The sequence below is a fragment of the Rhipicephalus microplus genome, unplaced genomic scaffold (assembly GCF_043290135.1).
Source record: "Rhipicephalus microplus isolate Deutch F79 unplaced genomic scaffold, USDA_Rmic scaffold_21, whole genome shotgun sequence".
Taxonomy (NCBI): domain Eukaryota; kingdom Metazoa; phylum Arthropoda; class Arachnida; order Ixodida; family Ixodidae; genus Rhipicephalus; species Rhipicephalus microplus.
In genome coordinates, this window is record NW_027464594.1 from 4,350,879 (window position 1) to 4,375,477 (window position 24,599).

Genomic DNA, 24,599 nt, shown 5'->3' on the forward strand with positions numbered 1-24,599 from the left:
TGTGCATTTCTAAACAATCCACAATAGAATGCGTTTTGAACCAACCAAGGTCCTCTGAGTAGTTGTGAAGTTGTCTTACACAAAGCCACACTGGCGCTTGAAACTATTCTACAAAGAGACCTTATGCAGGCTTCGTGTCGGTCATACAAACGCGTTAAAATATGTAATACGGCATCTCAGAAAAACAAAACCAAAGAAATCACGACATATCCGCGGAGTGAATGATGAGTGGGGCGAAGCTTCGGGGGGTTTTAGAGGAAAACCATGAATCGTCCGTCCGTTCAGTGGCCGCGTGCGTCTGTCCATCTGTCTGTTTGTCCATCTCTCTGTTTGTCTATCTGTCCATCCGTCCGTCCGTCTGTCTATCTGTCTATTCATTCATCTGTCTATATGGCCGTTCACCCGTCCATGCGTCCATCTAGTCAACGCTCCAAGTACCACCATCTCGCATCTTTTCTGATATACAAGTAGTGTCATCTAGCGGGTATTCCAAGAGCTAAACGAGAGCTGGCTACCTGCTACAAACATCGAGGACGCACGACCCACGTCTTACGGAGCTTCGCCCCTAACAAAGACGGTGTCGCACAATGCCAATTTTGTAACGAGTGGGTCACTAAATGCCTCCTAACTATCACAAGAGGCTCAACCATAATTATCTATTGTCAGTATCTACGGCTTCAACAAAGAGCACCCAATGTCTTGCAGGTGTGTAGCGGGTACCAAGTTTTTCCGAAGAAAAATAATGGCATAGTGAACGCTTCATCACTGAAGAAAATTTATGAATTATGACGTGGTGGGTATTTCACAAGTCTACTAGCATAAGGGGCGAAATAATCGCGTCGACGTATGTAGTGTAGCTTATCAAAAGGGTAAAATAATGACTGGGCTTGACGCATTGAGAATTACGTCACTAGAGGAAGATTGAAAGCTTTCAAGTCGATAGAAAAAGCTGAGCCATTATTCTTGACTGTCACCAATACTTGTATCATGAAAGTGCACAAACAGCTTTACAGATGCGCAGTACATGCCTCATTTCACCAATAATGACAAATGATTAAACCGGGGGTGCTTCCCTAGTTCGCAAAAATTATTTTAACTTATGGCGTCGCGGATTCCATGGAAGTTTACTTGTAGTATAGTTGTAAAAAAAAAACACTGCTCTGCTGCAAAGCGAAGCAATGAACACGATAGCAACAATTTTGAAGGGCACGTGCAGAATGGAAAGCAGATCGAAGCTTTCCCCGTGCTTCTCACGCACAAATGACGCACGAAACACATTCACAGGTACATATTCATGCGAATAAGCGTCTCAGTTGTGACTTCGCTGTGTCTGAAAAGCGCGTCCTTTTTGCAAATGGAAATTCCAATGATTGCAGTGACCTTTGCACACCCGGCAATTTCAACATAATCGTTCCAGGTAAAGCCCGAAGCCAGCCAAGCCGTACGATCTTCCCCTCCTTCCCACCGCGTGATAAGAACACGCGAGGGAGCGCCGCTTCCTTCCTGTAAGCAGAGCAAAGTACGCGCGGGAGATTAGAGTGCGCGCCACCGCGCGATGTGGTGACGTGTGCTATTGCGCCATCTTGCTGGTAATGAATCGGCGGTGGTGACAGGTGGGAACTAGACTCGAAGTGCGGGCCGTATACTGCGCGCGTGCCGCTCCTCTAGTTCGGCCGTGCCATCTCTCGATTAGTCCTTGGAATGTCCTCTGGATGTTGGTACTTTGTATGACGAATACCGTTGCTGTATATGTTGCCTTTAGGTGGCAGAGTTGCGCCACTGTTTTTCATTTCATTTCATTTATTTGCTCTCAAGGCACTGGGCATTACAAAGAGGAGTGGGACAACAAATATCAATAAGAAGTAAAACAAAACAGCAGGATTAAAATAAATTATAATGCACTTTCAAACATGATTGATTTGAACGCGTTGGCGTCTGTGATTGAAGCGATCGATGCGGGAAGGTGGTTCCAGTCAGTACATGTTCTAGGGATGAAAGAGCTGAAGTGCTGGTTCGTATGGCAGAAGGGAACCCCAACCTTGTATTGATGGTCATTGCGTGCTGATATCTAGGCCGGTGGAAGAAACAGTGAATCAGAGAGGGTTCTGTTAGTGTGATAGATCTTATGAAAGAGAGGTTTTACAAATTTAGTTGAGCCTTCATTAATGTGACACTTGCAGTTCGAGAGTAATTGGACAACATGAAACGTGCTGAGCGATTCTGAATGGATTCAATGTTGTCTACGAGCATGTGAATATGAGGATCCCAGACAGACGACGCATATTCAAGCTTTGGCCGCACTAATGATTTATACAGGAGAAGCTTTAGGTTAATTGGAGCAAGAGAAAAATTTCAACGTAAATAGCCAAGAGTTCGATTACCGTTGCATGTTATGTAGTCAACGTTAGCCTACCATGACAGGTTGTTAGAAATGTTAACACCAAGGTACTTGTAAGAAGAAACGTTGTTTAGGGGAGTGTTATTAAGTAGGTACGACGGGGACGCAACTTTTGAAGGGTTACGAGCTATCCTCATTCATTTGCATTTATTTGTGTTAAGTTCCATTACCCAATTATTACACAACGAAGAAATATTGTCCAGGTCAGATCGCAGGGTGTCAGTGTCGTTAGAGGTCAAAATTTCACGGTAATTAACACAATCGTCCGCAAATAACCTAATGGAGGAGGAAATGTTATGAGGCAAATCATTGATATATATTAAAAAAAGTAAAAGACCCAAAACAGAGCCTTGAGGCACACCTGAGGTTACGGCACTAGGAAGAGAGTTACATTCATTAGCAGTCACAAATTGCTCGCGGTTATGAAAGAAGCACTCGATCCATTTTAAGATGTGTGGGTCAAGATGTAGTTTACTTAACTTTAAAGTAGTAATTCGTGACAAACTGTGTCAAATGCCTTAGAAAAGTTGATAAATACACAATCAATAAAAGTACCACGATCAATAGCAGAGAACAAATCATTAGTAAAGCATAAGAGCTGAGTTTCACACGAGTAACTTATTCTAAAGCCATGTTGAAAGTTAGTAAAAAAAGAATTATTCTCAGGAAAGTTTACTAAGTTGCAGTAAATGACATAATCTAATAGCTTACATGGCATACTAGTTAGTGAGATGGGTCTATATTTGTGGGGATCGTTGGTGTTGCCTGACTTGTGAAGAGGAACCACCTTCCCCACTTTCCAGTCGTTTGGCAGGGTACTCGATTCCAAAGACTGAAAAAATTATGGACAGTATTAAGGACGAAAACAATGCGGTGTTTTTGAGAAACTTGGCGTTAATTCCGTCCTCTCCGAGAGAAGAAGAAGGCTTGAGATTTTCAATTAATTTCCTTATGCTTTCCCAATCGAGGTGTACTGGCTCCATTAGATCGTAGTTGTGAGTAGACAAGTTAGGAACATTGGTAGGCGCCACGTTTACAAATGATGCGAGAACACTGTTAAGAGCTAGGCAACAATTTTCTCTTGGAATAAATGATTCGCTCCCTGCAACTAGGTCGATTTGTTTTTTGTTATTTCCACCGATTACCTGCCAAAATCTACGAGGATTAGTTACTAACAAAGAAGGCAACGTTTGTTCAAATTATGAGTGCTTGGCAAGTGAGAGTGTGCGTGCGTACTCATCGGCTACACTACGATAATCATCCCATCTTTTGATGTTGCCCGTAAGCTTTGCACTTCGAAAGCTGCGCTTCTTTTTATTAAGTAGCCACCTTAAAGTAGGCGTGAACCAAGCAGACCGATTGTTATCGGTTATTTTACGGCGCTGTATGAAGCGGTCGGTAAGTTCTTCGATTTTATCTCTAAAACGTAGTCAGTTTTCGTTTAGCGAGTGTTGAGAAAAGCTAGAAAAAAAATTCGCGTGATAATGTCTCCAGTTCAGCATTAGTTAACGTGTAGTCAGCTCTCCCGTAATCTCTGATTATTTTTATAGTTGTCCTAATTTTTGACGGCGTGTTCGGTACTAGAAAGTGAATGGCAGAGTGATCGCTGAGACCTGGCACTACTGACAGAAACTGGATGAGATCAGAGTTATTTGTGAACACTAAGTCTAATATGGTAGAACTAGTAGACGTGATACAGGTTGGAGTATTAACCAACTGGCTAAGGTTAAACTCTAAGCCTGTATTCATAAAAGAGGTGCATTCGAAATTACTGGAGCCAGGTAAGGTACAAGGCCAATTCCAATCGATGTCGGGGGAATTAAAATCGCCTAAAAGAATTATATGCGGGGTGAGAAACCGAACATGAAGCATGTTGAGTGCATCGTACAAATCTGAAGAAAAACCAGCAGGTACATTAGGAGGCCGACAGCACGCACAAACGAGAGCGTCTTTATTGTGTAAGCGAACACTAACGCACACTAATTCTAGAGGGCAAACGAGAGCTACGTGCGATGAAACCAGATTGTCTGCAACAGCTATGAGGACACCGCCTCCGGAACGCGATCCACGATCGCATCGATAAAACTTGTATTTTTTTTTCGCAATTTAGAATTTCGGAGCTGTCTATTTCCGCGGAAATCCACGTCTCTGTCAATACGATGACGTCTGCAAGACAGGTGTCAATCAGAGATGACAGGGTGTCTCACTTGGCCATTACACTTCTCACATTACTAAGCAGAAAGGAACAATTGTGTTTGACAGTACCACGTCGTGGATTTGTTTTTTGCTACGAAGACGCTTGGACCGACGAGCTAGGAGGACTTAGGTTAGTGTCGTTTTTGTTGTTATCGTCAACTGGAACAACAGACAAGACACAATCAGTGACTGGGCAGTACACGTAACTTTTCTTGTTAATAACAACCTTGTTGTATTTTACTGAACACTTTTGACCGCTGGCTTTACCGAAATCAGTTAGTTTTTTTCCTGGCTGTCCGTGTGGCTTTACAGAAATATTCGTTAGTGTTAATGTTCGTACCGCGCAACTTTGTTTTTTGGGAAAAAATGTTATCTCTAACTTTGAAGGACGCAAACCGTATGACAAAAGGGCGGCACTTGTTTGGTAAAAATGCTCCTAGTCTGTGAGCTCGAGATATCACGTCATCTGAAAGCTGCATCTCGAAAGAACTTGAAAGAATTGCCCTAACCTTTGCTTCTGTGTCTGACCATGTTTCGGCTGCAGCATCAGTAATTCCGTGGAAGATTAGGTTGTCTCGTCGCGATCGGTCTTCGTAGTCGTCAAGTCATGCGCGAAGAGCAGCATTCTCACTACGAGCCGCTGACGCAATCCAAACTGAACAATCCGAACGCGATCCCTCGGATACGTTTTCCAAAGCGTTCAACTTTTCTTCAAGGTTTGCTAAACGTGTTGTAAGGTCGGACACTTTTATCAAGAGCCTTTTGGTTATTTTTGACTACTTCAATGGATGCTAGAAGATTGTCCTGCCACTCATCGAGGTGCTCCGTTAGGCGGCCTATAGCTAATAGGACTGCATTATCCTGTACTTTGGGGTCTGGCTTTGGGGGACCAGGATTCAGTTCAACGTCACCTCCTAACAAAAGCAATTTCACAACATGAGCACAGCAGTAACCATTAAAACGTGTGGGCATGGGAATAGCAGCAAGCATACGTTATTTGACGTATGCATGTGGGAGGTAGTGGCCAGATACTGCACCAGGGTGGCCAATCCTTGTCTGGTGAGGGAGTGCGTTCCCGGCGGTGGTTACCGGTGAGGCCGCACCCCAGGCCTCTTAATGCAGTTCCATGAACACGCGGATTTTTTTAAAATCCGGTTGGGAACTGCGTGGCACCGGGATTTGAGCCACGGACCTCTTGCATGTGAGGCGGATGCTCCAACCACTACGCTATCGCCGCACCAACAGGTAACAAGAACTAAAGGCTCCAGATGAGATCACGTGCTCTAGACATAAGAGAAAGAAAAAGAAAGAAATAAAGAAAAAAGAAAATGACGACGCAGCGGACACGCGCCGCAGATTTCGTTTTAAAAAGACGGAGATTAAAAATTAACTCGGCGTATATTAAGAAGTTTGCGGGTATAAATTGGCAGCAGCAAGCACAGGACCGGGTTAACTGGCGGAACATGGGAGAGGCCTTTGTCCTGCAGTGGACGTAGTCAGGCTAATGATGATGATGATGATGATGATGATGATACGTTATTATATCTTTTACAGTGAATATAATAACAACCAACCTGGGTGAAAAGAAAGACAGAAGTGGTTTTTAGCGACCATCGTCGCTGCTGCCATGCCATGCCCACTGAACGGGTGATGCTTCGAGGACGAGTTTATGTAGTCCACCGTTGTCACTGTCGATGTCCTTGCGGCCTTCCTCAAACGCTCCGGTGTCGCATCACACAGTGGGTGAGGGGGTCTCAGAAAATCAGCGCCGATATCACTGCAAGCCTCCGGAAGAGGGCACGTGCCAGACTTGGGTACGTGCGCGGCACAATTCACGCAGACAGGGATGCACGTTCCGATGACGAGGGCCCACTGGGTGAAAAGACAGAAGTGGTTTTTAGCGACCATCGTCTCTGCTGCCATCTCATGCCCACTGAACGGGTGATGCTTCGAGGACGAGTTTATGTAGTCCACCGTTGTCGCTGTCGATGTCGTTGAGGCCATCCTCAAACGCTACGGTGTCGCATCACACAGTGGTTGAGGGGGTCCCAGGAAATCAGCGCCGATCTCGCTGCAAGCCTCCAGAAGAGGGCACGTGCCAGACTAGGGTACATGCGCGGCACAATCCACGCAGACAGGGATGCACGTTCCGATGACGAGGGCCCACTGGGTGAAAAGACAGAAGTGGTTTTTAGCGACCATCGTCTCTGCTGCCATCTCATGCCCACTGAACGGGTGATGCTTCGAAGACCAGTTTGTGTAGTCCACCGTTGTCGCTGTCGATGTCCTTGCGGCCTTCCTCAAACGATCCGGTGTCGCATCACACAGTGGGTGAGGGGGTCCCAGGAAATCAGCGCTGATATCACTGCAAGCCTCCGGAAGAGGGCACGTGCCAGACTTGGGTACGTGCGCGGCACAATTCACGCAGACAGGGATGCACGTTCCGATGACGAGGGCCCACTGGGTGAAAAGACAGAAGTGGTTTTTAGCGACCATCGTCTCTGCTGCCATCTCATGCCCACTGAACGGGTGATGCTTCGAGGACGAGTTTATGTAGTCCACCGTTGTCGCTGTCGATGTCGTTGAGGCCATCCTCAAACGCTACGGTGTCGCATCACACAGTGGTTGAGGGGGTCCCAGGAAATCAGCGCCGATCTCGCTGCAAGCCTCCAGAAGAGGGCACGTGCCAGACTAGGGTACATGCGCGGCACAATCCACGCAGACAGGGATGCACGTTCCGATGACGAGGGCCCACTGGGTGAAAAGACAGAAGTGGTTTTTAGCGACCATCGTCTCTGCTGCCATCTCATGCCCACTGAACGGGTGATGCTTCGAGGACGAGTTTATGTAGTCCACCGTTGTCGCTGTCGATGTCGTTGAGGCCATCCTCAAACGCTACGGTGTCGCATCACACAGTGGTTGAGGGGGTCCCAGGAAATCAGCGCCGATCTCGCTGCAAGCCTCCAGAAGAGGGCACGTGCCAGACTAGGGTACATGCGCGGCACAATCCACGCAGACAGGGATGCACGTTCCAATGACGAGGGCCAACTGAGTGAAAAGACAGGAAGTGGTTTTTAGCGACCATCGTCGCTGCTGCCATCCCATGCCCACTCAGGTACCGATCGCCCCGCCCGCACGAGTTCAGCGCTCTATTCGCCGAGCGCAATCATGTGGTTATAGGTGGTTCATTTGCACTAAAGGGCGATGATGCAGACGACGCCGATCTTTCGCACATTGCGGGCGGATCAAGCGTCGTTGACATCGGCTGTTGTCGTAATTCTCGCGGCGTTTCTTCAGCAACTGTAGGCATGTTGCCTGTTGGTCGCGAGAAATGTGGTAATAAGTGCATTCTGTGTTGAAGTGTACTACGTACAGTCCATATACTTTTATTTATTAATACCTCAAATACCCTAGCTTGGGGTTTTACATGAAAGGTGGGATGTTATAAAGATTAGACGCAGGTGCTGCTGGTGTTTTTATAGAAGAATTAGTGTTCAGTGAGGAAGGAATAAACGCTTGCTCATGGTCGTCGCCAGGATTTTCTCTTGGGGAGTGCAAACCATTGTTGCATCGCGGCTCAGGGAGAGGTAAAGCACTGGTCTAGATTGCATGAGGGCAAGTGCTTTTGTGGCTTCAGGGAGGCAGGTGTTCCTCTTACACCCACCTGCTGACACCCATGCATTTGGCTTCTTTTTTATCTATACATCATTCAAAACTTGTTGTAGTTGCATTACCCACAGGTGCAGAGAATACGTTAAACAAGCAGAGCTGGTTAACGTGCGTCACATTCACACGTCCAAATTGGTCTGACAGGTGTATCTTCAAAAATAAAGGGATAAGTAAATTAACGTTTTCGCGGCGGCAAGGTGTTTCAGGTAGCACGGGCATTTACTGCACCTTTCAAACTTCAGGCGAAAAAAGTGCTGGACGCGACAGGGCTGCTAAACACCTATACACATAAACTGTAGTCAACCGTGATTGTAATACGGGCGTCATGCGAGAGCCGCGCGTAACGCAGGCGTCACACGACCACTCTCGATCACTATCCAGCTCGATTCAGCGGAAGGCTACAAACATTTTAGCTAGCTTTCTCACACAGCTAAAGAATAAGCCTAATGCTGCGAAGAAATTATATTCCTGACTGGCTCGATCACTATCAAAAGTGCAAAAGTAGTTTCATACCTGTGAATGGGAAAAACAGCGGAAAAGAAAACGAGGCTAATCTGTGGCCAACTAAAAATATACATCTCACTGGTTCAACGATCCGGCGCATTTTGTTTCATTAATACATACCAACAACGTAAACAATGAATCAAGGCTAAGAGTAACTAAAGCAACAGAGTTTTGCTCGAATCTTCAGAAAAACACAAAGAAAGCGAAAAAAATCAAAGCAACGCCAGTACCCTGAAGCATGAACGCTGCTCCTATGTAAGTGGTGGGTGGCTTTTCCGCAAGGCATTTGAACCCAAGATGGCGTACCTCGGCGCTACGCTACTCTACTACCAAAAGGTAGCATATATTTATCATATATTCATCAATAAAGTTACTGTATATTCGCAGGAACTCTAATGATGAATATACGATGAAAAGAGGCGAGATGGTGGTACTTGGAGTGTTCACTAGATGGACGGATGGATGGACACACACACGGACGGAGAGGCAGACAGACGCATGGACGGACGGACGCACAAACGGATGTAGGAACGCACGCGCGGACCCATGGGCGGACGGACGTATGGACAGATGCACGGATGGACGCATGGACAGACGGATGGACGCACAGACTGACGGACGTACGAACGGATGCACAGACGGTCACACAGTCGCACACATGGACGGACGGAAGCACAGATGGATTGACGGATGCTCCTCCCCACTTATGCACTCCCTGGATAGCCGTGATTTAGAAGGTCGCGCTGACTTAGAATATCATGCACTCGGTGGGTAGCCGTGATTTAGAAGGTCACACTTAACCTTCTGCTCCTTACACTTTCAGTTAGCCTTCGCAGAACAAAGCCTCCGAGCAATGGTCAGACTCTTCAAGCTCATCTCATTAACATTTCAAGTAAAATGACATTAGGCTAGCCTGCCTTCTTTTGTAAACTTGATGTGTAGGATATAGTTTAAATGCACAACTTAAGTTGCCGTTTTCGCGTTCTGCAGCTTCATATTTGTGAAACAAAACTGTGAAGAGTCATTGACTTGATTTCAACTTATGAAAACGCAATAAGCCTGTAGTTTTTTTAAGGGCAGTGAAACTAAGTGTTGCTCGCTTACCACCATTTCTTTTCTCTGGGTATATAAAAGTATGAAAAGCATACTTCAGTCCATTAGCAGTTTATTTTGCGGACTGTCCATCTTATTCGGAACAGCACCATGATTTTCACTGAACTTGTTTTCTTCTCGTTTGTGCTCTCTTCAAAAGGTAGGAAAACCACTGCATGTCCAATACCTTTAACACTGTAGCTTATTAACGCCGTCGTTAAGCCTGCGTTGGGGGTGGCATTCTCGTTTGCAAATCCTCACGGGTATGTTCTAATGAAATTAGGCGAGCTCTAATACTCACCTTTGAACCAATAAAAATTAGGTTTTCTATGAGCAGAATGTTTGAGCGATGGCTTAAGTCATGTGCTCTCCGTTACAAGATAGATAGATAGATAGATAGATAGATAGATAGATAGATAGATAGATAGATAGATAGATAGATAGATAGATAGATAGATAGATAGATAGATAGATAGATAGATAGATAGATAGATAGATAGATAGATAGATAGATAGATAGATAGATAGATAGATAGATAGATAGATAGATAGATAGATAGATAGATAGATAGATAAAGTTTTTACATACTTCAATCCTTAAAATCGCAAATTGATTGTGCGGAATTCCGCTACACTAAGTGGTGGAATAGTCGAGAAAGGGAAATCAACAAACATTTCTTTGTAGCATGAAGCCATCGGAAAATACGTACGGATTGGAAAACTATAAAGCTTCTTAGTATCAGAAAAAAACATCCTAGTCCGGAGGTCACATTGAGCTAACCATGAAGTTCGGAAGTTGCTTTGCTCGGGCGAATCAATCGACATTTCGAAGCGCATGGACACGACATATTGCAAATCGTAGCAGCGTGATCCCACAAAAGTCCAGTGCAGCTTCGTCCCGCAGCTGCATAGTTGTCAGTTTTTTTCTTAATAATTCTACCGATTTGCTGAATTCTGCCTAAATGATTTGCAATAATTGATGACCGTGTGCTTCTAGTGGGCAAATATTTCACCCTCACACCACAAATTGCTAGCTTCCTTGTTAGCGCCATTGACAGTGTCCGGCCCTGGCTGGAGTTGGGCTCGATTCGTTCCGCGGACCACAATAAATAAAGGCAACTGAGATTTCTTCCTAATATATTTGTGCGGGTGTTCTTGCTGCCTCGTGCCAGAAACGCCTTCATCCACACGTATATTTCACATTGTAGGATGTCGTGAGAAATGTTTGTACAGCTCACATTCATCGACTTCAATGTTTCCAAAATTAGGCCATTCAGATCCAACCATTCATTCGTCTAGTCTCAGATATATATATATATATATATATATATGTATATATATATATATATATATATATATATATATATATATATATATAGGTATGGGATATGGCACAACGGTATCGTTGTCAACAAGGATAAATATATTTATTTCCCAACAGTTTCGGGAGGGGTCCTCCCTTCATCAGGGGATGAGTTATGTATAACTTATCGCCTGATGAAGGGAGGACCTCTCCCGAAATTGTTGGGAAATAAATATATTTATCCTTGTTGACAACGCTCCCGAAATGCCATATCCCATATATATATATATATATATATATGTGTGTGTGTGTGTGTGTGTGTGTGTGTGTGTGTATACCTAAGGGCTCGTTTTTCCGTATTTTTACACATTATTAATCAGATCTAACAGACAATAATGCCAAGGAAAGTATAGGGGAAGATATTAGACCAAATTGTAATGTAAATATGAAGAAAAGTGGGTGAAAAGATAACTTGCCGTGGGCAGAATCCAAACGTGCGACCTTCGAACGACGCGTTCGATGCTCTACCACTGAGATACCATGACCGCTACCCATGTGAATGTAAACGTGAGAGTGTCAGTCAGCGCTCTATCTATTATATATATATATATATATATATATATAGGTTAGGCTATTCAGGGAATGACCACGCCACAATAATAGTTTCTTTGGCTCATTGGTAGAGTACCCACTACAGGTCATCCAGATGGGGCGGGCACATGCGTAGCTCCACACTTTGTTGGGGGGCACTGCTTCAAACCATGCACTCGTTGTGCAACTCACATATTTGACGCCTGTCGTAATTTCCGGATACCGCCACGGAATAGTATGTACTTAAGGATACTCTTTTCACTACACGACATTATTATAACATTTTTTTTTCAACAGTTTCACCCAAAGACATGTATCTGTGATAGAACACCTGCTCACCACGAAAATGACGCGGGCTCGTTTATCACTACGAACAGAATTTTTAATCACTATATTTGGAACTTTCGTGATTTTTGGTCACGCCAAAGATAACGATTTTCCCTCACAACTAAAGGCACGTTTACACTAGAGTGGCATGACACTGACGCTGACACGAGGTTGACGAGTCTTCCGCCGATGATGTCACCAGACCATTTGGTAACACTAGGCTGACAACGACGATTACGTATCGAAAGGCAGCACGTCGTCGTAGTGTAACGTGGTGACAGGCTGGAAGCACCAGCAAAATGCATTGACAGACTTGTTGGCATGTCGTCGGAATATCAGTGGGGTTCTTCGATTTTCAGGCCTCTGGCAGCTCTCTAGCAGCCAGAGCTAGCCAGAGGTCAGTCAGCTAGTTCCGGTCTGGACAGGAAACAGCGTCGTGGTCACGTGTGTGAGGAACCCGATACAACCCGAAGCTGCCCGGAGATTGCAAAATCGAACGCTGCGACAGTCATCGTAAACGTAAACAAACTCTACCGTCGTGGCAGCAAACGAAACAATGCGCCGCATGTGTGTTTATTTTTTCTTGCATTGTCCGCTTGGAAATGCGTAGCTAAGCTCGCCAAAAAGCTGAAATAGTATCCTCGAGCGCACGCATTTGGGGTACGACTTCGTACGCTCGCACGATCACTCGCCACGTCCGCGAACGAAACAGCCAGCTGGCGCACGCTGCCTGGAGAACGATGCAAAGTGAGCTGGCGTGGCGCTGACGGCTTAACAAGCTCACGTTTCTTTAGCACATGTATCAGTCACTGCACAACACGATGCGAAATCACGTGAAAGTGATCGTGTCCCCAAAAAAAGCTTAAGGATATACACCTGCTCAGCTATCGCGTATTATACGTCGCAAACACACGTTGACCAACTTACGTTTTCGTCTAAAGTTTAGACGTGCGCAGGTATCGGTACCACGAGTGCGCGTCGTATATAAAATAAACATTCGCATGACAGCTTTTCGACTCATTTTAGAACTTGCCTTGGCCTGTTTTCCAGTCCTAAGTGGCACTTAACAAATGTCATGTATATCAGCTTTGATTTGGCCAACTAGGTTATAGTACATACTGCGCGGCATTATTATGAAGAGGTGAAAAAAGACAAAGCCAACGATGAAAGGGGCAACTAAAGGGTGTATACATTTCTGAATCTATTATTCTTCGTTTTTTTCTTCTCGCGTCGTATTGTATAATATCATACCCCATATGCTGGCCTATAGATCTAAGTGGGTTTGCACGCCATTCGCGATCAGCGAGCAACACCAACAGCCGCGATCTAGGGTCTTCTATTACCATCGAAGATCGCCCCGCCGCGGTGGTCTAGTGGCTAAAGTACTCGGCTGCTGACCCGCAGGGCGCGGGCTCGATTCCCGGCTGCGGCGGCTGCGTTTCCGATGGAGGCGGAAACGTTGTAGGCCCGTGTGCTCAGATTTGGGCGCACGTTAAAGAACCCCAGATGGTCAAAATTTCCGGCGCCCTCCACTACGGCGTCTCTCATAATCATATGGTGGTTTTGGGACGTTAAACCCCACATATCAATACCATCGAAGATCAATCGAGTAGTCCGGACAGAGGTTCTTAGAGGTTCACGCACGCAAACATACGACGGAGCGAGCTAGTTCGATCACAATCGTCTTCGATAAGTGCACAAAATTCAGGCATGGTTCCGCAAACGACCACTACGAAAAAAAGTAAACTCCGAAGTTGTCTCCGTGCGTACATCTAAAAACGTTGGTGCATGCGTACGAACGTGTAGTACATAACTTGTGAGGCATGTGCGCGACGCTGTCAGCAGGCAACAGTTAACCACGTTGTCCTCTGGAAGAAGCTTCACGGGAGACATAACAAAAGTGATGAACAGCAGCTTCACACACTCGCCGCCAATCCTAATCGCCTCATCTCGCAAGGCGGAACAGGCTTTATAAGATAACGCCACGCGTAATGACAAGCGAAGGCGCAGTCCTCAAGCGCCCACATTGCAATCCATCGAGTCTGCACAAAGAAGGCGTCGAATGCGCATCGTACCTTTTCGTCGTCTGCTAGCCCGAAACCTGCCCAAAACCTTCCAAAACGTTTCCATTACTAAATTGTCCTGGAAGCGTCTGGCGACCCTCGGGTTCCCCACGGGTCACCAGAACCGTCCAACCTGACAAAAACGAGCGCCAACCGGAAGTGCGCTGCAAACGTATGGAGCAGCCCGAGAAAAACGAGAGCGCTTTGGCTGGCTCTGGCAGCCCGTGGGTAGCCAGAAGGGGAAAATCGAAGAGCCCCAGTGACCGAGCAAAAATGTGCCGGTGTCGTTGCTTCTAAGGACGAAGGGGAAGATCTTGGGGGCAAATAACGAGGTTTCACACGAGCATTGGTGGTCATCCTACGCAGCCCTGGGAAGTCGTTTCTTCACTTTCCCTTTGCCTGTGCCCACCCTCGTTCTTCGACGCCGTGGAGGGTGGTGGGGGGTACGCTACGTAGCCTTAGAAGAACAGTGGCAGAACAGGAAGCTCGGCTGAAAATGAGGAGTAGGCGGTACTCTGTTTCAATTTCTTCGTGAAAGTTCATTAGGCGTCGCCACCCGTGCCTCCGGTGTGACAAGAGAATTGGCTGATGATAGGTTGTGAGCACGACAAGGCGCAGACCGAGTCTTTCACAGACTATCGGTGGACTGTTGGCGTCGTTGCAGCGTAAATAGGTCGCGACAAGACAAAAGCCACCTCCGAAGATGGTCGGCAAACCAAAATGTAAACGCGCCTTAACGACGCACACGCTGACGCCGACAGCCATGCCTACGCCGGTATTTGTGAATACCGAGTTCTTGAACGCTGTCGGGTTAATGTATAATTTTAAGGGCGAAGCTCTTTAGGATTTGGGCTTGTCCAACGTTGTCCGTCGCAGCCAGCCCTACTACTTTGAGTGCTCACTAGATGGCACTGCAGCGATCACTCTCATCTCTTAAAGGCTATCTATAAAGGTAACAAGGCCGTTATAAAGTGGGAAAAACAGGCATCCAAGCCTGCAGAGGTAAAATAGGACTTAGGCAGGGGTGTTCTCTGTCATCTTTGTTATTCATGATGTACCTACAAGGATTAGAGGCCAAATTAGAAGGAAGTGGACTGGGCCTTAACCTCTCTTTCGTCAAACAAGGAAAACTCATTGAACAGGCACTAACCCACATTGATGTACGCAGATGATGTACTAATGGCCAACAACAACGAAGATTTGCAGATATTGAAGGACATTTGCGGTAATGAGGGAGATAGGTTAGATTTCAGATTTAGTAAGGAAAAATCAGCAGTCATGATTTTTAGTGATAATGAAGGTAGTGAGTTCAGAATACAGGAGGTGACGCTAGAGATAACAGATAAATACAAATATCTGGGCGTATGGATAAACAATGGGGCCGAGTTCCTAAGGGAACACGAAATATACGTGACAACTAAAGGTCACAGGAATGCAGCGGTGATGAACAAAAGGGGAATGTGGAATTACAATAGGTATGATGTTGTGAGAGGAATATGAAAAGGGGTCATGGTTCCTGGTCTGACGTTCAGCAATGCGGTCTTGTACATCAGAAGTTCAAGCAAGATTAGAAATTAAGCAACGTGGAATAGGTAGGCTTGCCTTAGGAGCTCACGGGAATACACCAAATCAGGGAGTACAAGGTGATATGGGATGGACATCATTTGAGGGCAGTGAAGCTAGCAGCAAGATAAAATTTGAGAAGCGATTGAGAGAAATGGGGGAGGAGCGTTGGGCTAGGAAGGTATTCAGCTATTTGTACATGAAGAATGACGATACAAAATGGAGGAAGCGAACCATAAAATTGACTGGTAAACACTTAGTCAACATCAGGGAGCCAAACCAAAAAGGATTATCGGTTAAGAAGAAGGTGAAGGAAGCTGAAACCGATATGTGGAGAATTGGCATGATTAAGAAGTCCGCACTAGAGATCTATCGAACTTTTAAGCAGGAAATTGCCAAGAAAACGATCTATGATAATACTCGGAGCAGTTCTCTACTGTTTGAGGCCGGGACGGGAGTACTGCGAACCAAGACATATCGGGCCAAATACGAGGTGGTAAACACGGTACGCAGTTCGTGTGGAGAGGAAGAGGAAACTGCCTAACACTTGATAATGTTCTGTAAAAGGCTACACCCTATAGTTCAGGATGATGGCGCAGTGTTTTTCAAAGAACTGGGGTTTAGGGACAGGGAGGGCGAAATAGACTTTAAGCGGGTAATGAACTAAATTGAGGTTATCTGATTGGTGACTATAGTCAAGGAACTAGTGAAAATTAAACCCTTCACTGCAAAGTACGAGTCCTCAAACTCACTATTTAAAGGGAAAAAAATAAATGTAGCTTTTGTTTCACTAAGTATTCTCTGTTGATATTACAAAAGCGTGCTATACGTGCTATATCTAACACTCCCTTTTACGAAAGTGCTCGACCATATATTTAAAATGTACAAAGTAATGCCTATAAAACTGTTATACAGACATAAGCTATGTCTAGAGATATTACACCAGTATAAACTAAATACATCACTATTCTTGGACACATATTATGTGAAACAAACACCATAAGAGCTGAGAAAGAGCCTAATATACAAATATAGATCACGCACGAACTACGGTGACCAGCGATTAGCGTCACCAATTTCAAGCATTCTAAACGAACACCCAACTATACTACATTTACTGGAAGACGGAAATTCAGATAGATCATCTAAAAAATAACGAAAGAGTTTATAGAGGATGAAAGCGATGCTTTTTTTTATTTCTGAAATTTGTAGTTAATGATGTTTTTGTATACGTTGCACCTTGTTCATTATTGTCCTTTTGCCTGTAGTTTATTATACTCTAATTTGTCTTGTGAAGCAACTCGATTTCCTAGTCAAGATGTCTCTTGTTAATTTATTTGATAGAAAACATGCATTTGTTTGTATTTGCCACCACTCGGATAAGGACTGTTTATATTTCTATTCTTTTATTCACACTTCTGGCAGTTCCTGTTCTACTATGGTACCCGTGTAAGATAACACGTGATGTTGTACTTTTCTGCGTACTGTACTTGTGGTATGTTTCTGCTTTGTTGCCAGGGTGGCACGACCAAGTCAGGCACTTACTTAGCCTTTAGTCGTGTCCCCCAAGACAATCTTGTTCAATTTTGCCTTGAATAAAGCAAACCAAAACCAAAGCAAAGCAAAGTATCACGGCTTGGTGGCGTTAGCCACCGCCCGATATAAAGGGTACAGCCATATCAATCCATCCATTTATCCAACACCAGCTTGTTCACGCGGCAGCAACTCCAGAGTGGCAGGAGCTAGTTCATGGACGAAGTGTTCAACCAAGACCTGGCCTTCATGCGGGGCATACCCAACACAGTGCAATACTGGTAAAAACACCGCAAGGAGCTCTTTGCCATGATTCGCCAGCTGGGCGAACTGCACGCGTTCTTCACGCTTCGGCCAGGGAAGTACACTAGGACAGGTTCCTCGGAATTCTGGAGTGGGATTCACAGTATAGCGTTGCACCTGCGGAGCTTCGCCCACTCATCATTATTCACTCCGTGGATATTCTGTGACTTTTTTGTATTTCATAGCTCAGTTGGTTTCGCACTAAAGGAAACATTTTACTACAACATGTGTGTCCGAATTATAGCAACCACACAGTCACAATCGCAGCCATTCAGTTTTGAAACACCACATGGCTTATTGCTCAACAATTATCAATAAGTGCGTTTAAAGATAGAGCTTGTTCAGTATATTCAACTCTCTGAAGCAATTAGTATTCTTATAATTTTTTATTTGTGCCCTTTTCGATTTTTTTGCCTGTTGCCCGTTGTCAGAGCTAATACTGATATGTGTTCGTTTTACTTCTGTCGTTCTAAACATGTGCGAGTAGGTTTGCGGTCATTCACCTGTAGCTGTTACCGTGTGATTTTCTAACGGGCTTGTGTCATGTGCTTTTGGATAACGTTCTTTGTGCATTTACATGTGTACATTTTAATTTCTGTATTGGTTGAACTTTAAAAAGAATATCAGAGCAGTGAAGTACAACAAATTAAAAATCAAAGGTGCTGAAAGTGCTTGAAAGCATTCAAAGCAGAAGAGCAAAAATAAATGTACTATGATGAGCATTATCACCACCAACATGCGAGCACTTGATGAACAGCCACAAACTTCATATTCTGATAGTGCTGTTAAAAAAATAAAGGGCGGCTCTCTACCGCACACTATTTACCCTCCCACCACGTGGCTGTTCTTATGATGCGTGACATATATGAAGCAAATAGCAGCTTGATATTCGGCGCTAGTTGTAGCACAGGCGTTCATGAAATACCAGTACCACTTTTTATTATCTGATTTTGCTTTTTCTTGATTTTAAATATTACACAAACGTACACAAGCGAATGGAAATGTATTATTTCGCGCGTGGCTACAGAGGGCGCACTGTCATGTGCTGCTTGGTGTACCCGCGCTTAACTTATTTATTTATTTATTTATTTATTTACAGTACCTCAAAGGCCCCAATGAAGGGGTTTTACATGAGGGGTGGGCTATTACAATCGGTTAAAGGAGTAGATGCTCGATCGCTGCTTTGAAGTTGATGATACTGGAGGGGTGCGCAACGTGAGGAGGAAGGCCATTCCAATCTTGTGCGGTCTTGACAAAGAAGGATGAAAGGTGCGCAGTGGTGTGAGCTCTTGGCAGGTAAACAGCTTTCCTGTGATTGATGCGGTCTGAATGACGATGGGCTGGCTTGATGGTGGGAGTATGAGGCGATCCATGATAAAAATTGAGAAACAGGCACAGACGAGCTATACAGCGGCGTGACGAAAGGGTAGCGAGGTTAGCACGAGATTTAAGTTCGGTTACGCTTGACTGATATGAATAATCTGAAAAGATGAATCTTGCTGCCCGGCTTTGCACTGTTTCAACTGTTTTAGTATTGTTACTCTGATGAGGGTCCCAAACAGCGCATGCGTATTGAAGTTTTGGTCTGATTAGTGTCTGATAAGCGAGTAGTTTGACAGGGGTAGGAGCTAGATGAAGGTTTCGGCGCAGACAGCCAAGAGCACGGTTTGCTTCGTTAGTAATGTGCGTTATGTGAAGGGACCATGTTAACTCAGAAGAAAAATGGACACCTGGATACTTGTATGTAGTTACGCATGAAATTTGAGTGTTGTTAATGAAGTATGCTGGAGATGGGTAGCACTGTCGGTGATGGAAAGAGACTAGTGACGTTTTGTTTGCGTTAAGGGACATTAACCACGTTGTACACCAGATTTCAATTTTATGAAGGTCAGATTGAAGTTCATGAACATCTGATGTGTTGTTAATTGGGCGATAAATGACACAGTCATCGGCGAAAAGTCTGATGTTAGAAGAAATATTATTCGGCAAGTCGTTAATACATATGAGAAAAAGCAAAGGTCCTAGAACCGTGCCTTGAGGCACGCCTGAAATGACAGGGCGTAAAGACGAAGAAAGATTATTTGCGTAAACGAACTGCTGGCGGTTAGTTAAAAAGTCGCAAATCCAATTGAAAACTAAGGGGTCAAGGTTGAGACAAGAAAGTTTTAAGAACAAGCGTTTATGAGGAAATTTGTCAAAAGCTTTTTCGAAGTCTAAAAAGAGCGCGTCTACTGGTATATTTACATCAATGCAAGAGCTAATGTCATTAGTAAACAGAGCTAGTTGAGTGTCACACGAAACACCTTTCTGGAAGCCATGTTGATTTTTATGGAAGAAATGAAGAGGTGCAAGAAAGTTGACTATGTGGAAATAGATTACGTGTTCCATTATTTTAGAGCATACACTTGTGAGCGAAATGGGACGATAGTTTTTGGGTGAATACGAATTACCATTCTTTGGGATTGGAATGACCTTGCCTACCTTCCAGTCTTGGGGCACCACTCCAGATGAGAGTGATTGCTGAAAAATGTTAGATTAAATCACACTTATTACAATTTTAGTGTTCTTCAATATTTTTGTGTTAATGCCATCTATACCCATTGATGAAGTAAGCTTTAACGAGTCGATTATCTTGGAAATACCATTGGCATGAAATACGACTTTCGACATGATCGGGTGGCATACAGGAAGGGCATGGGGAAGGTCACCGTCAGGTTCTATGGTGAATACAGAGCAGAAGGTTTCATTTATTACATGCAAAGTGTAGTGTTCAGGAATTGAAACATTTTGTTCATCGCGTAGTGTAATGTTCCATGAAGGGGTAATAGATGATGAGTTAATTGTTTTCCAAAATTGCTTAGGATTTTTTCGGAGCATATCAGGTAAGGTAGAAGAATAGAAGGAACGCTTAGCTTTAGCTGCGAGAGAATCAAAAAGCTTTTCGGTTGCCTTGTATTTGTCCCACGCGTACTGGGTGTCTGAATGCTTAGCGGAGTGGAACTGGCGCTTCTTTTTATTTTTAAGACGTTTTAGTGAGGCGTTGAACCATGGGGATGTTGACCGTATGGTTAAGGTGACGGTGGGAACGTGAACTTTTATCAGGTGCTGTAGTTTGGTTTTAAATAGGTGCCAGTTCGTTTCGACAGTGCGCATAAAAAAATGGTTAGAAAGGATTCAGAGAAAGCTGTTAGTTCATCGTTTATAGCTTTGTAGTTGCCCTTATCGTATAATGTGATTGTTTTCTTAATTTTCTTGGGATTAGGTAAGTAGCACTGAAAGGTTGTCTGAAAAACAGAGGGATCGCTAATGGCAGATAAATATGACACTGTACTAAAATTATCAGGGTGAGACGTAAGCAATAGGTCTAGAATGTTGGAGGAGTGTTCTGTTTGTGTGGCAGACTGTGACTTGTGGCAGACTGTGATACCTAATCAACAGCAGTATTTTATCTGCAAGGGCCGGGTGTGTGCGAGGTATAGTGCCGTCCACTCTTGGTACAAACACGACGCAGCGTGGCCGCAGGGCGCCAGTGTACACGGTGCGGCCGCGCATCGAAGCGTATCGGCGCAGGCGCACAGGCACAGCGTGAGCTTCTGTGACACGCTCACGCGCCATGCTAGCTTTGAGGTCAAGAACGCCTATGTATCAGCATGTCTTTAGTAATTCAGTGCACCGCAAGGACGTTGCAGGAAAGCGCACTTCACTTACTGCATTGTTATGCAGTTTTTCGCGAACTGGGGAAGTGGCTCCTCCTCTCAGTGCCATAACCCTTGTTAATGAATTGCATCTTGCAAAATTGCTTCGTGGTATTTCGGTTTATAAAAATGAATACCTCAGAGCGGCTTTGCGTATATAGGAGGCGTTGTACAAGGCGACTGCGGATAATTTTGACCAAGTTTGCATTTTGTAGCATGAACTGACATCAGGCAGCTCACGGGCCTACTTGACTGTCATGTCCATGCACGTTCAGCCAAACTGGTTTAGTTTCGGTCGCGCAACACAGGCGCAACACTCTCTATACGAGCATATCACGAATAGTCCAGCTTTTTCAGGTATAGCCTTCTAAGAAACGGGCTTCACGCAAGCATGACGATTGCCTTGTCAGTATGTTGCATGATTATGCCTAACTCCCCGTTCGCAGAGCCTTGCAGGTTTATTGTTTGGAGCTAGTTTTTTTTTCCTGCTCCAAGTCATACTTCCCGGAAATGAAGTTACGCTAACAATGACACTTTGCAGTCAACACCCCTTCACCCCACGAACGGCTCCTCGGTTCGTATTAGCCGTTCTTGAATTCTTCTTACCATCCATAAACAAATTGCCTCGTTAAACATCGTGCTCAGAAAAGTCACCGATGTTCGGCAACTTTGCATGTGTAGTTAAATCCAGACGACTCATACAGCATCCAGCCGTCCATCACATCCGCTTATAGACACCGTAAGAAGTAAGGAGAATTCATTCCCTGATAGGCTGAACGGGCAGGGCTGCACGTCTACTTTGCACATTATCCTAAAATTTCGTAACCTCTTCTGAAAAATTCGCAAGACGCCTCCAAAGATATTGCGGTTGATGCTATCATGAGTTGGACATTTCGGCTACTGCTAGCGATGCTTTGACGAAGCTCCAATTGTTTACTATGCTATGTGCCTCGATAAGCACGAATAACAATGGTCGCTTTGTGTTTGAGCGCTTAGACCACGAAGCGTCTTTTTACTCGTCGTATTTTATTTGGCTGTGGTCCCCTCACCATACAGGGATTTTATTTATGTATAATGCTATATTTACTTCATCAACATTGTACTATATTGTGTGAAATTTAAATAATGGTGTCGTAGGTTGATGATAAGCATGGGTGATAGAAATTCGTGTTACTGTATATGCTACAGCATATGAAGGGCATTAGTCGAAATTATCGAGAGACATCTTCAATAACATTTCTCATATATGTTCAGCGGCTTTTGGATTTTAAATTCATTATAACGAAGCAATGTCGTAATATTTAAGAAAGCACACAAAAACAACGAAAATTGTATGAGTGAAAACAGAAACAGGCCAGAGGTCTCAAACTCACCTCAACTAGTAGCCCGAAGTCGCGAAATTACTTCATCCTGCAAGGGTCTGGACAGTGAAGAATACGTTGAAACAAAACGAAACCTAACAATATCATTTGTAAAAAACAAACGCATTTGCCATAATTCATATAAGGAACATTCCTGAAGAGAACTTGTTGTCAGCATTTGAGAACATACCGTTACAGATCTTCGTAGTGACAGATCTGGAGCGCAGATTTCACAATATACTAGATTTCGTTCCACTGTTAACATTCGATGCATGGGGACTGCATGGACTGCCTCACGAAAAAAAATGGCTTGAGATCAGGTCCGTCTCTGTTGTTTACCCGAAAAACGCGTTATCAGTCACAATGGCCGCGTAAACAACGCGATCGCTTTTTAGCAACGTGTCAAACATTTTATTCTTGAAGAGGCTGTGGGCCATCAGTGAATCGTCCGCGGGCCGTATTCGGCCCGTGCGCAACATGTTTGTTACTCTTTCTTTGCGCATAAACTGTGAGCGACGCTCTGCAGTAAACGACGCTCATATATTTCAAACCAGCAGCAACGGCGTGACCGGTTAACCAGCCACCGAGCGCTGATGCTGATGCTGATGCTGATGACCTCAGATGGATGGCGCTCACCAAAAGAGGGAGATGGGCCAAGAACCGGGCGGCAGGATACTTAAGTGAAACTAAAATGAAATTAAAGTCAATCTGGAAAATTAGTTTAGAGATAATAAGACAGCTAAACAAAAAATTTTTGCTGAGCAAGCGGTCAAACCATCTCTTGTATTTGACAAACATCGCTACGAATTATAAAGATCTGAAAAAGTCAGGGTTCACTAGCATGGTAATTTTTTAGCTGCATTGATGTAATCATTAACAGTGAAGCATATATGCCTGTGGCAGTAACCAAATAAAGGGCCGCCAAGTGATTATAGTGCTGGTAGATTTACTTGTATTCCTAGCTTTTGCAATGGGGCTCTAAAAATCTTTTTCTCTAATAAGAGTAATGATGACAGAATAAAAAGAAATGTTCAATTGTTTAAATTTCGTTGCAAAAAAAATGCACAGCGGTGACGCCTTGAGTCGAGCTTTGTTAAGGTAATAATTTAGTTGTGGAACTGCACAGCACAATCTGGTATAAGTGACCTCTAACTAGCGAGATACACACCACTGTTTATTCAAGCAATACCTCAAACGCTTGAAACCTTTAAATTTATCCAAATTAACTATTCTCCATTGCAGACAGGCATTTTGGAACCTTAGCGCTGTCAAGTAAGCCGTATCTGGCAAAACTGGGATGGTGGGCTCACTCAAGGGAAACTGCTGCTGGAGACAACCCTTCGTCCTCTTCGTCAGGCACACACGTGACACGCCTATTGTCCCACGAAATGTCAACATGAATGTAGCATGATCTCCGGTGGCAGGAGCGCCGTCTCGGCGCATCGAGATGTCAACGTCAGTGAGATGTTCAATATCGATGGTCTGTGGGGTAGTTGAAGGCTATGAGGCAGCAGGGGCAGTTTTTTTTCTGCCCCGCCGCGGTGGTCTAGTGGCTAAGGTACTCGGCTGCTGACCCGCAGGTCGCGGGTTCAAATCCCGGCTCCGGCGGCTGCATTTCCAATGGAGGCGGAAATGTTGTAGGCCCGTGTGCTCAGATTTGGGTGCACGTTAAAGAACCCCAGGTGGTCGAAATTTCTGCAGCCCTCCACTACGGCGTCTCTCATAATCATAGGGGGGTTTTGGGACGTTAAACCCCACATATCAATCAATCAATCAATCAGCAGGGGCAGTTTCATATGTCACTGGAGTAACCTCACGAAGGACTCGGTATGGACCTGCGTAACGAAGTTTTTCCGAAAAGCCAACTTCACAGGTCGGGGACCACAGCAGGACCAATGAACCGGGTAAAAAGTGCATGTCGCGGGGCCTTTCTTCATACGAACGCCGCTTTTTCTCTTGAGAGGCCAAAGGTGAGTGCGGGTGTTTTCGCGTGCATGGGCA

General features: G+C 44.7%; 1 protein-coding gene across 1 annotated transcript in view; it reads left to right on the plus strand.

The window, feature by feature from the left end:
- The first annotated feature begins 9,894 nt into the window (after window positions 1-9,894).
- The window catches only part of LOC119159889 (anticoagulant protein rhipilin-2), a 62,988-nt gene continuing 48,283 nt past the window's right edge, over window positions 9,895-24,599 (plus strand). The window contains exon 1 of the mRNA XM_075883761.1: window positions 9,895-10,019. Coding sequence (XP_075739876.1) covers window positions 9,971-10,019 — 49 coding nt within the window. The 5' untranslated portion in view covers window positions 9,895-9,970. The remainder of the gene's footprint in view (window positions 10,020-24,599) is intronic.